The 13,982-nt window shown below is 39.8% G+C and overlaps 1 protein-coding gene across 2 annotated transcripts in view; it reads right to left on the reverse strand.

Moving 5' to 3' along the window:
• The window catches only part of STIM2 (stromal interaction molecule 2), a 177,950-nt gene extending 164,954 nt beyond the window's left edge, over positions 1 to 12,996 (reverse strand). Inside the window, exon 1 of one of the 2 annotated variants that reach the window (XM_081244656.1) lies at positions 12,334 to 12,996. In XM_081244656.1, coding sequence (XP_081100782.1) covers positions 12,334 to 12,739 — 406 coding nt within the window. In that variant the 5' untranslated portion in view covers positions 12,740 to 12,996. The remainder of the gene's footprint in view (positions 1 to 12,333) is intronic. The other variant, XM_081244657.1, reaches the window with a different exon arrangement.
• Positions 12,997 to 13,982: the final 986 nt, after the last annotated feature.

Below are 13,982 nucleotides of genomic sequence, written 5' to 3' on the forward strand. Positions count from 1 at the left end.
AAGTTGTATCAAGTATCTTTTCCAACCACAACGCTATGAGACTAGATATAAATTACAGGAAAAGATCTGTAAAAAATACAAACACATGGAGGCTAAACAATACACGACCTAAAAACTAAGTGATCACTGAAGAAATCAAAGAGGAAATCAAAAAATACCTAGAAACAAATGACAATGGAGACACGACGACCCAAAACCTGTGGGATGCAGCAAAAGCAGTTCTAAGAGGGAAGTTTATAGCAATACAATCCTACCTTAAGAAACAGGAAACATCTTGAATAAACAACCTAACCTTGCACCTAAAGCAATTAGAGAAAGAAAAACAAAAAAACCCCAAAGTTAGCAGAAGGAAAGAAATCATAAAGATCAGATCAGAAATAAATGAAAAAGAAATGAAGGAAACGATAGCAAAGTTCAATAAAACTAAAAGATGGTTCTTTAAGAAGATAAACAAAATTGATAAACCATTAGCCAGACGCCTCAAGAAAAAAAGGGAGAAGACTCAAATCAGCAGAATTAGAAATGAAAAAGGAGAAGTAACAACTGACACTGCAGAAATACAAAAGATCATGAGAGATTACTATAAGCAACTCTATGCCAATAAAATGGACAACCTGGAAGAAATGGACAAATTCTTAGAAATGCACAACCTGCCAAGACTGAATCAGGAAGAAATAGAAAATATGAACAGACCAATCACAAGCACTGAAATTGAAACTGTGATAAAAAATCTTCCAACAAACAAAAGCCCAGGACCAGATGGCTTCACAGGGGAATTCTATCAAGCATTTAGAGAAGAGCTAACACCTATCCTTCTGAAACTCTTCCAAAATATAGCAGAGGGAGGAAGACTCCCAAACTCATTCTACGAGGCCACCATCACCTTGATACCAAAACCAGACAAGGATGTCACAAAGAAAGAAAACTACAGGCCAATATCACTGATGAACATAGATGCAAAAATCCTCAACAAAATACTAGCAAACAGAATCCAACAGCGTATTAAAAGGATCATACACCATGATCAAGTGGGGTTTATTCCAGGAATGCAAGGATTCCTCAAGATACGCAAATCAATCAGTGTGATACACCATATTAACAAACTGAAGGAGAAAAACCATATGGTCATCTCAATAGATGTATAGAAAGCTTTTGACAAAATTCAACACCCATTTATGATAAAAACCCTCCAGAAAGTAGGCATAGAGGGAAATTTCCTCAACATAATAAAGGCCATATATGTCAAACCCACAGCCAATATCGTCCTCAATGGTGAAAAACTGAAAGCATTTCCACTAAGATCAGGAACAAGACAAGGTTGCCCACTCTCACCACTCTTATTCAACATAGTTTTGGAAGATTTAGCCACAGCAATCAGAGAAGAAAAGGAAATAAAATGAATCCAAATCAGGAAAGAAGAAGTAAAGCTGCCACTGTTTGCAGATGACAAGATACTCTACACAGAGAATCCTAAAGATGCTACCAGAAAACTACTAGAGCTAATCAATGAATTTGGTAAAGTACCAGGATACAAAATTAATGCACAAAAATCTCTAGCATTCCTATACACTAATGATGAAAAATCTGAAAGTGAAATCAAGAAAGCACTCCCATTTCCATTGCAACAAAAAGAATAAAATATCTAGGAATAAACCTACCTAAGGAGACAAAAGACCTGTATGCAGAAAATTGTAAGACACTGATGAAAGAAATTAAAGATGATACAAATAGATGGAGAGATATACCATGTTCTTGGATAGGAAGAATCAACATTGTGAAAATGAATATACTACCCAAAGCAGTCTACAGATACAATGCAATCCCTATCAAACTACCACTGGCATTTTTCACAGAACTAGAACAAAAAATTTCACAATTTGTATGGAAACACAAAAGACCCTGAATAGACAAAGCAATCTTGAGGAAGAAAAACGGAGCTGGAGGAATCAGGCTCCCTGACTTCAGATTATACTACAAAGCTACAGTAATCAAGACAGTATGGTACTGGCACAAAAACAGAAAGATAGATCAATGGAACAGGATAGAAAGCCCAGAGATAAACCCATGCACATATGGTCACCTTATCTTTGATAAAGGAGGCAGGAATGTACAGTGGAGAAAGGACAGCCTCTTCAATAAGTGGTGCTGGGCAAACTGGACAGGTACATGTAAAAGTATGAGATTAGAACACTCCCTAACACCATACACAAAAATAAGCTCAAAATGGATTAAAGACCTAAATGTAAGGCCAGAAACTATCAAACTCTTAGAGAAAAACATAGGCAGAACACTCTATGACATAAATCACAGCAAGATCCTTTTTGACCCACCTCCTAGAGAAATGGAAATAAAGACAAAAATAAACACATGGGACCTAATGAAACTTCAAAGCTTTTTCACAGCAAAGGAAACCATAAACAAGACAAAAAGACAACCCTCAGAATGGGAGAAAATATTTGCATATGAAGCAACTGACAAAGGATTAATCTCCAAAGTTTACAAGCAGCTCATGTAGCTGCTCAATAACAAAAAATCAAACAACTCAATCCAAAAATGGGCAGGAGACCTAAATAGACATTTATCCAAAGAAGATGGACAGACTGCCAACAAACACATGAAAGAATGCTCAACATCATTAATCATTAGAGAAATGCAAATCAAAGCTACAATGAGATATCATCTCACACTGGTCAGAATGGCCATCATCAAAAAATCTAGAAACAATAAATGCTGGAGAGGGTGCGAAGAAAAGGGAACACCCTTGCACTGCTAGTGGGAATGTGAATTGGTACAGCCACTATGGAGAAGAGTATGGAGGTTCCTTAAAAAACTACAAATAGAACTACCATATGACCCAGCAATCCCACTACTGGGCATATACCCTGAGAAAACCATAATTCAGAAAGAGTCATGGGGCTTCTCTGGTGGTGCAGTGGTTGAGAGTCCGCCTGCCGATGCAGGGGACACGGGTTCGTGCCCCAGTCCGGGAAGATCCCACATGCCGTGGAGCGGCTGGGCCCGTGAGCCACGGCTGCTGAGCCTGCGCGTCCGGAGCCTGTGTTCCACAACGGGAGAGACCACAACGGTGAGAGGCCCGCGTACCAAAAAAAAAAAAAAAAAAAAAAGTGTCATGTACCAAAATGTTCACTGCAGCTCTATTTACAATAGCCAGGAGATGGAAACAACCTAAGTGTCCATCATCGGATGAATGGATAAAGAAGATGTGGCACATATATACAATGGAATATTACTCAGCCATAAAAAGAAACAAAATTGAGTTATTTGTAGTGAGGTGGATGGACCTAGAGTCTGTCACACAGAGTGAAGTAAGTCAGAAAGAGAAAGACAAATACCGTATGCTAACACATAAATATGGAATCTAGGGGAAAAAAATGTCATGAAAAACCTAGGGGTAAGACAGGAATAAAGACACAGACCTACTAGAGAATGGACTTGAGGATATGGGGAGGGGGAAGGGTAAGCTGTGACAAAGTGAGAGAGTGGCATGGACATATATACACTACCAAACGTAACATAGATAGCTAGTGGGAAGCAGCCACATAGCACAGGGAGATCAGCTCGGTGCTTTGTGACCACCTAGACGGGTGGGATACAGAGGGTGGGAAGGAGGGAGATGCAAGAGGTAAGAGATATAGCAACATATGTATATGTATAACTGATTCACTTTGTTATAAAGCAGAAACTAACACAGCATTGTAAAGCAATTATATTTCAATAAAGATGTTAAAAAAAAAAGGCTATCATCAAGAAGAACACAAATAACAAATGTTGGTGAGGACATAGAGAAAAGGGAACCCTCGCACACTGTTGGTAGGAATGCAAACTGATGCAGCCACTGTGGAAAACAGTATGGAGATTTCTCAAAAAAACTGAAAACAGAACTACCGTATGACCCAGAAATTCCACTCCTGGGTATATATCCCCAAAAAAGGAGAACACTAATTTGAAAAGGTACATGTGCCCCAATGTTCACAGCAGCATTATTTACAATTGCCAAGAAAGATATGGAAGGAATCTAAGTGTCCATCAACAGATGAATGGATAAAGAAGATGTGGTGTGTATGTATGCGTGTGTACACACACACACACACAAACACACATGCAATGGAATACCACTCAGCCATAAAAAAAGAATGAAATTTTGCCATTTGTAACAACATGAATGGACTTGGAGGGTATTATGCTAAGTGAAGTAAGTCAGAGAAGGACAAATACTGTATGATATCACTTATATGTGGAATTTTAAAAAACAAAATTAGTGAATATAACAAAACAAGAAAGACTCACAGATAGAGAACTAGTGGTTACCAGTGGGGAGATGGAAGGGGGAAGGGGCAAGATAGGGGTGGGTAATTAAGAGGTACAAACTATTATGTATAAAATAAGCTACAAGGATACACAGGGAATACAGCCACTATTTTATAATAACTATAAATGGAGTATAACCTTTGAAAATTGTGAATCACTGTTGTACACCTGAAACATATATAATATTGTATATCATCTATACCTCAATTTTTTTCAATGATATTTATACATTTTTAAAATTATGTAATCCACTCTCTAGCAATTTTCAAGTTTATATTGTTCTTGCTACAGTAAAAATGGTCAATTTTTATATTCGCAGTTCTTTGCATCATTCTGACACAAAACAGTCATTAAAAAATGTTCAAAACTATATGCATACACACACATTCACTGAACTCTGACTTTCTCACTTTTAGCCTCTGGGGTTTTTAGGATCCATTTCGACCGACCTAGAACCAAATACTGGATGCACACTGCAAGGTATACTTAAAAAAGCAAATTCAAGAAACAGCAAAGGATACCTGTACCACAGCTGGACAAAGATCTGGAGTAGCTTTTTTTTAAATTTGGTACACAGAAATACAGAAGAAAGAAATATCAAGGATTAACACAGTCTGAATGTTTGTGACAAAGTAGAAAGAACAGATGAAGATGACAGAGCAGGAAAAGAGGAAAAATTACATACTTGTCATTAATGGAAAAATTAAAAGATTTATTGCTGGAGACTGGGAATAAAGAAGAAGGGGAACTAAGATTATCTATTACTCAACATCATATATTTTTGAAAGGAAAGAAAAACAATAGTGCAAAGAAAACGTGAGTGCAATAACATGGACCCGTACACTGTGCTGAACAGCAGGAAAAAATTTCAAGTAAGGATTTTAAAAACTTTTTCACTTATTGAGAATCACTTAAACAATTATGAATCACTTTCATTACTCTGGGGGTTTGTGATGAGGTTTCTTACTATTTTTTAATTACCTAAATAAGATACTCACTTCAAATATTTTCGAAATTTAAAAACCAGTTTTTACTTAATTCAGTAAAATCTTCTTTGACATTTTCAGTTCCATATAATGTCAAGTTTAGGAAAATCAAAGAGAGGTAGAGAAAGTGAAAATGACTAGAGGAAAAATAGTAAGTTACAGAGGCCAAGATCCAGGCACACAAAAAGATAAATTCATTTGCAAGAACACTGGGACAGATACAGGCACTTGAGTTCTGAAATGAACTAGTCCAAGTAAACTGTGTTTGTCATACTCTGGTTCCCTGGTCCTGGGGTGGGGGGTGGGGGTGGTTAGCACTATCTTAAGAAAACACTGAAAAGTCACTATTAAACATTCTAAAGCTAATCTTAGCCTTAATCCTAAAGTTGTTTCACTTTAGACGAGATGGCTGATAAAGCCTAACAGAAAGGAAATTACTCTCAGGACTGCAGCCATGATGGTTGTGCAGTATCACCTCAAGGGCCAAATGAAATAAAGCCAAAAGTCAAATCAATCTTTGGCTTGGGGTTCCCCACCCCCAATTCAGAACTTTCCTAGTAATGAAGTTCTCTGAGGAGGAAATGTTCAGGTAGACTAGAGGAACACAGACTGAGGACACAGGCTTAGGGGAGAATCAACCTTAAATCTGCAACAATGAAACCAGTCAAGGAGAATAGTTACTGATGGTAGGATTAGAAAGTGTCAAGATGGACTGAATATCTAATATCTACTAATATAAAGATCTAGAAGGATAAGGAAAGGAACAAATCATTTAGATTTGGCATTTGAAATCATCTACAGATCAAGTGTGAAATTCACACAATGAAATTCAAAAGTTAATTTTGAAACAAATAATACATCAGTACTCTGAGACACCGTTATTCAAATGGCGGCTGGGGGGGGAGTTCAACCCTGAGACATTGTAATGTTAGTTCAATCTGGAAACAGTTATCCTTTGTTAAGGAATAAACATGCATTTTTAAATATGGAATACTAAAAAGTTTCATATAAACAGTTTGTAAATCATCACATAAGTCCAATCATATAAAAAATAGTAATTTTTAATTAAATAAGCACATTTGAAATAAAGACGCTCTACAACAAAGTATTCCTTCTTGCCTATTTTCAAGGACTTGTACCAATTTAAGTCATTTTACAAACTCTAGGAGTTTAAAGGTTTAAAGGCAATTTTTATTTCTTAGACTTTATATAAAGAGATTCCTTTCTAATCTAACCATAAAGGAAATTTTATAAAATTTCCTCTAAACATTTTCATAGCCAATGTATCTTTTAAACTTTCAAGACCTCCACTTCTATACAGCTTACTAATTGGCCTCTTTATTTATCTCTCTTATCTCCTCACTTCCACCCACCTAGACTTAGCTTTTCAAACACTGAGGTCACAGTCACTCCCATGTTTAAAAACCACAGGGCTTCTCAACCCCTGACAGGATAATAGATTTAGAACTCTAAGTTCATGAACAAAACATTCTGAAAGGTCAAAATACCTTTTTAAGCCTTTCATTTGACCTTAAAATTTAAAGTAAACTTACATTTTCCATAACTTGTGCATGTTTAGTATTGTTAAATGTTTTAAATTACTATCTATTAAATATTTAATGTTTGCTTTCAAAATAATCTAGTAAAATGAATATGCCAAGAAAATGTATCACAACTTTCCTGTGGCTTTCCATACTCCCCAGCACATGTCCGAGTACCCCAGTTTTAGATGTGCTGACATTTTGATACACAGGGAATAAACTAGGGAATATTAAAGCTTTTGATAATTTGGCCAAACCTTCTTTCTCCTTGCATTTCTGCCACTCTACATACAACCTATGCTTAACTCTAAAGAAAATTATTAACTTATTCCTTATTCTTGCATATGCTTCCTCCTTGAAAGCCTTTTCACTCATCTCCACAACAAGTCCTATCTATACATCAAGGTCCAGCTCAAACCCAACCCTCCTCCAAGTAATAGTCTCTAGTAGCCTTTCTTTCTCCAACATTTTTAGGTCTGTTATTGTTAATCACAGTCTATCTCATTATTATGTCTAGTTGTGTGTATAAGGAAGCATACAACATACCAGCTAAGAATCAAAGCTTTGGAATCAGAGAAACACAGGTCAATATCCGACTCTGCTACTTACTAAATGTAACCTTGGACAAGTTACTTAAGATCATCCTGCATCAGTTTCCTCATCTCTTACATGAAAAAAGCAACTATCTAACAGAATTAATCTCACAATCAAAAACAGTGATGTATATAAAGCACTTAGCACAATACTGACTGCCAGTAATAGTTTAATAAATATACCTATTATTCCCAATAGGCAGACCCATGTCTTAGTCTCTTTTGTATTTTTTCCCATTTGTACTACATGGTATTCGGCATATGCTTAATAATTGCTTGGTTGATGAAATCTGATCAATTCAGAAGTAATCTCCTAGGTAGGTCTTAATAAGGTAAGGTCCAAATTCTGGCGAATATCAAAAAATGGCTTGCTAATCATATTATTAGCTGTTAATTTTAACATTAGCTTAATGAGTTCAAACTTTAGCTACCTTATACACAAACATAGATCTCCATGCATCATTCCGAAAATGTTCCACACTGCATTATTATCAATGAGTAGGGCAATATCCAAAATACTTGATACAGTTACTCAAAAGTCTAAATTAATCTAAAAACATTAGCATGTATCCAATCACAAAGCAAGCCTTTAGCAAATTAAAGAATTCCTGTGTGGATCCTATTGTTAAAATTAAACTAAATCCTGAACCCAGTCTTCCAGTTGGCCCTCTGAGTTTTTCCTGTGTCAGGAGATTCCCAACAGAGACCACTCAGTTCTGCCATAGCATTCTCAAAAAGAGGACCAAGGGATGCAATGTTTCCAGACCAATAAGACTACTACCAATTCTTAAATGGTCAGAATAGACTAGATCAAAAGGGATACGAGTATATTCTTTAATTCTGTAGTCAGCAACAGGAAAAAGAAAAAACAACCTAGAGCAATGACCAAAGACTAGTAAAGAAAGGGACTGGTATGGGACTTCCCTGTCAGTCTAGTGGTTAAGACTTTGCTTTCCAGTACAGGGGGTGCAGGTTCGATCCCTGGTCAGGGAGCTAAAATCCCACATGCCTCACGGCCAAAAAACTAAAACAGAAGCAATGTTGTAACAAATTCAATAAAGACTTTCAAAATGGTCCACATCAAAAAAAAAAAATTTTTTTTTTTTTTTAAAAGAAAGGGACTGGTAAATGATAACTATGGGAAAGGGAAAAAAAGGAATACAGCAGAAGACCTAGCCATCAAAAGGCAGCTTCAGGAAATCCTAAGCTAAATTCAAAAGAGTAACTTCACAAAAGGTGGAAAAACATTTTCTAACACTATGTGAAGTACACTATGAATTTAACTATTGTCACAATGAAAACATTAACACGTGCAAATTCACAAAATATTACTCAAAGTAACATATATATGTATATATATAACATATATATGACAAAATATACATATTTTGTCAGAATAAATAATTGTGTTCTACAAACATGCGATATATTTATGTATGTGTGTATGTCTATTGCATATATGTGTGCCCTTTCATAAGCTATTTCTCAGGGACCATATCTGGATGAGATCAATCACTGCCTACTGGGATCAATTCATTGACTCTGAATCTGTTAGGCAAAAAAGAAAAAAAAAGTGATGTTTTGAATTATTCAAACACTGCTTTAGATTATAATCAACAAGTACTCAATCACCAATCCCTAACTTGCTTTAAATTTCAATCACTTTGAAAGTAAGAACCCTAAATATAAATGTATTGTTATTATTAAATTAAATTATTAAATTATTATTAAAATTTTATATATCAATATATACACACACATATATATATAACTTAAGCCCTTACTACACAGCATTGTAAATAGTTAATGGTTTCACCTTATCAAAACATTTGCACACACTGAATCCTGAAAAGGTAATATAAAAAAAGAAAAGGAAATATAAACCAATATTCTTATGACAATGGGCCTGTTTATTTTGATGTGACATAGTCTCTCTCTTTAAAAGAACACCTGCTTGCTCAAAACTAAGCATGTAATAGATGATTTAAAGGCAATTTATTCTTAAAATACACTAAACCTCTAAAGTAAAACTCTTGAGAGGCAAACTTCAGTGGAAAAGACTGTTTTCTAGATTTTACTAGTAAGAGGCAAACTCTTATGAAGTTCCTAAAGGTAAGTATTTAAAATACTAATCTGAAGAGAAAAAGAGAAGATAAAATGACTCTGGTTGCCATTTTCAGAGCTATTAAGAATTCACAGTTAAATGACATCTTTAATACAGAGCCAGAGAGAACAATTCTCTCAAAATTCTTACAAGAATTTTCCATTTTCAACATTCACATGAAGCTCAGTTTCATTACTGAAACTCTCTATTCCATTTCTATCCATTAACACTGCCTAGATTATGATAACACAGTATTTTTTAAGTTCAGTCTATGGTTCTACTTCCTGAAGTGTACAACAGCAATAATTAATTACGTTCTGGGTTTAGCACAACATTTACAAATGGAAACCACAAAAGAAAGTACTATTCATACAATCAGAATAGGAAGGAGCCCCATACTGACCATATAATTCAAAGAAATTTTCAGTATGCTCTAACTGTTGACTGTATTTACATAAACTTATTTAAATGACCCAATTTAACTTGTATACTGTGTAATCTGATTATCTTAAATTTCAAGTGATTTACATAATTCAAAAAATCAATATTCAGGCTTCCCTGGTGGCACAGTGGTTAAGAATCCGCCTGCCAAAGCAAGGGACATGGGTGCGAGCCCTGGTCCGGGAAGATCCCACATGCCACGGAGCAACTAAGCCCATGCGCCACAACTACTGAGCCTGTGCTCTAGAGCCCGCGAGCCACAACTACTGAAGCCCATGCACCTAGAGCCCGTGCTCCACAACAAGAGAAGCCACCACAATGAGAAGCCCGCGCACGGCAACTCACCGCAACTAAAGAAAAGCCCGTGAGCACAAAGAAGACCCAACGCAGCCAAAAATAAAAATAAATAAATTTATTTTAAAAAATCAAGATTCTAACAAAGGGAAAGAATATTAAAAATAAATTCCAGGGTCAATATTATTTTAGTAAACTTACTTTAAAGCACTACAGCACAAACTAATTTTGTGTGATATATCAGACTTTTCATCCAGTAAGAATCACCTTTCCTTTTTCACAATACCATAAATAACTCAGAGGAATTTAAATCTTCAAAAGGAAGGATTATAAACAGTTTATTAAAATAAAATTCTATCTTAAGTAATTTTCTTGACCTAATCTACATGATATACAACATACTGTTAGTGATGAATACTACATTTCTCGAATCATGTGCCCTTTTAGCAACTACATATTGATAAAACACTAGCCAATTATTTATTAACCAAACTTTTCTGCTCAAGAAACCAAGAGCCACACTCCTACAGCTTCTAGAAACCCAAGTAATTCTGCTCCTTCCCTTCGTGCATGAGGCATTAAACCTTCACATTATAGTTTTATCTTGCTACTTTTCCAATAATCACTGTAAGACTATTCAAGCATAAAGCTATCCAATCTATCCTCTCACTCAAACTCTATTACACTCCTAATACTGATCATTCTGTAATCGTTTTATCAAAATTACCCAGTGCTAAGTCTGATGTTTCAATTTCCACTTAAAGGGCTTAATATACTTCAGGGTAAAGCAAGTTAAATATTCCATACACTACAACTTCCAAAGAACTTGGTTAAGTTTACCAACACCCTCCTCTCTACAATAGTAAACATCCTGTCATAGAACCCAGTGAATAGTTGCTTTGCTCTAAAGAACAGACCTCCTGAGCTCCACTCACAGCAGCTGTTAGCAACTTTGAAACGCCTGTTGGACTATCACTTTGGTTAAATTAATGATGGGTCATCTTGTTCCACTTTACTCTTCCCTTTTTAGTCTTGCAATTATGCAGAAAATCTACAAAGTACTTTTAAAAATAAAGTACCAAAAAAAAGCTTACTTTAAACTCCACTACTTTTCCAAAAGAAATCATTTCAAGATCCTTACATCATTACTTAAACCAAAACCTATCAGTAGTACATGACAATGGAAAGCTTTAAAAGGATTCAATTTTCTACCTCACCTTACCACATATGTTCGCCAGTTTTCAATAATTTCAAGAACGTTCCATATTTTTTAAAAGTGCTGTTGCAGTCTATCAGAACTGTGCTGCTCAAATACGAGCACCGAATATCCTGCACTTGGTAAATTTTCGGTATATTCCTGGTAACCTGCTCAGCTTTCTGCACCCTTTGCACCCAGTGATGCTCCCACCAGCAAATACTATCTATCCATCCTTTAAAACGGTCTTCTCCCCACTCCTCAAAAAGTCCACATTAGACTTAGAGGTTTCCGCATACTAATAAGGAACCACTAAATACCACTAGGTATTATGACTCTCAAAGAATCCTCTCCAGCAGCCTCCCCTGGGACACTGTGCTCGCTAGCGGGTCTCTGAACCTGTGAGACTCGCTGCCAGCTGCCTTTGCAACAGCAGCACCGAAGGCGGACTCAATACCGCATTGCTGCTGCTGACTTCTTCTAGCAGCTTCAAAAAAAAAAAAAAAAATCAGTCCAGTACCCTGCAGACCCTGCTGGCTCTTCTGCAGCACGGAAGAGAAACCACCGCATTGCTAAGCGTGGAACACCGGAGAGCAGATTTAAGGGCGGGGAAGCGACTGCCGTCGAGAGGCTTTGACGAGGGCGGGGTATCAAGGGGGAGAGGGAAGGCGTCCGGAGTGCAGCGCCCAAGCAGCTGCCAGGGCGCTGGCGTCTGGGCACCCGGCTGGGCATCACGCACTGACGAGGGCCGTCGAATAGCAGGCGCCGGGCAGGGGGCGCGGGTCCCTCCCGGGGATGGGGGTCCCGCAGCGCCCGGCCGAGCCCCGCCCGCCGCCCTCCCGGCCCTCACCTGTCATGAGCGCCGGGCTGTCGCCCCCCGCCGCGGCGGGAGAGGAGGCGGCCGCCGCGGCAGAGCCCGCCGCCCGCCGTCCGCGGAGGTGCCTGGGCACCAGCTCGCATCCGTCCGCCGCGCCTGCCACCAGCAGCCCGAGGACCAGCAGCGCAGCCCAGCGCCGCCGCCGCAGCCAGCCCGAGGCCGGGCCGGGCGTCGTGGCGGGATGAGGACGCGGAGGAGGAGCAGGGGGAAAGCGCGGCGGCGCCCCGGCCGCCAGCCACTCGCCCGCTTCGCGAGGCGCCGCCGCCTCCTGTGACTCCTCGGGCCGCCCCCGCCGCCTCAGACGCGAGCTCCTGTCGGGCTCCAGCCTGGTCCCGTCGGCACCGGCGGCCTCTGGAGCTCGGGTCCCGGCTGCGTTCATTGGTTTCGGTTATTTAAAAAAAAAAAAAGGTGAGGAGCAAAAAGGTACGTCGTCTTCAGGCCGCGCGCGACACTCGCGCTGCTGCGGCAGCAAGACTGGGATCCGCTGCTCTGGCGCCTCCAAACACCAGTCCCAGCGCCCGCGCCGCCGCCGCCGCCGCCGCCGCCGCCGCCGCCGCGGCGCATCCCCCCGCCCCCTCCGGCCCGCGCCCGTCGTAGTACCACGCTCGGCCCGGACGCCTCCTCCCCTCACACATTCGCTCGCATACCAATCCCCCGCCTCCTTCAGCCCCTCCACTGCGCAGGCGCGACGGGGCTGCATTGGGCCTGCGCGGCACCCGAGCCCCGCCCCCGGGGGCGTTCCGGGTAGGACGAGAGCCGTGGGGTGGTTTCCAAGGCTTTCGCTGAGCGGCGAAGATAGGGGGTGGGGAGGAAGGCGGACGTGCCCCCTTCCCCCATTCACATCCCCCTCCCCCATTCACGCCCCCACCGCGATTGAGGCGGTGGGGGAGGGGGAGCGGGAACCGGAACCAAGGGGACGGGGAGAAGAGTACGGACATCCGAAATCGTTTGGGCGACTTTTAACCGTGCAGATGGCAGCAAAAATAATTGCATGGGTCAAACCTTGTAATCGGAAACAGCGGCGTCTCCAGAATTTCGGTATAGGTGGGGCTTACAAGAGGCTAGCAGTTTGGAAGTGGAGGTCATAGCGTTTTACTTACTTACCAAAGACTTAAAGCTCTTGCTAAGTGCCAGTGTGCCAGGCAATGTCCTAAGCGCTTTACAGATTTACATATTGTAACTCTAAAAGTTAGGTGGTGATATCGTTTTCATCCCCATTTTACAAAAGAGGAAACTAAGGCTGAGAAACGTTGTTATTTGCCCCCAGTTTCCACAGCTAAAAAATGGGAGACGGTGCCAGATTTAGCGCCACTGAACGTAAATATTGAAAAGGATTTGGTCTAGCCTCTACTCTCCTTTGTTCAAACATTACCTGAACTCATCACCTCCCTAACCACACCCCACCCCAAGGAGTCTTTGCTGTCAGCTGAATAGGTTGACAGAAAAACGGTGTTTCAGATTTCATTTGGCTTCACGTACCTCAGAAGAAGCACTCCACACACACACACACACACACACACACACACACACACACTCTCTCCAGAGGCACAAAGTTGTTTTGCAGATAGGGTTAAGCACAAAGGTCCTGTTTGTTATTGGGTTTCTGTTGTTGGGTTAGGGTT

This window comes from Mesoplodon bidens, assembly GCF_964165515.1.
Source record: "Mesoplodon bidens genome assembly, chromosome: 1".
Classification (NCBI taxonomy): Eukaryota; Metazoa; Chordata; class Mammalia; order Artiodactyla; family Ziphiidae; genus Mesoplodon; species Mesoplodon bidens.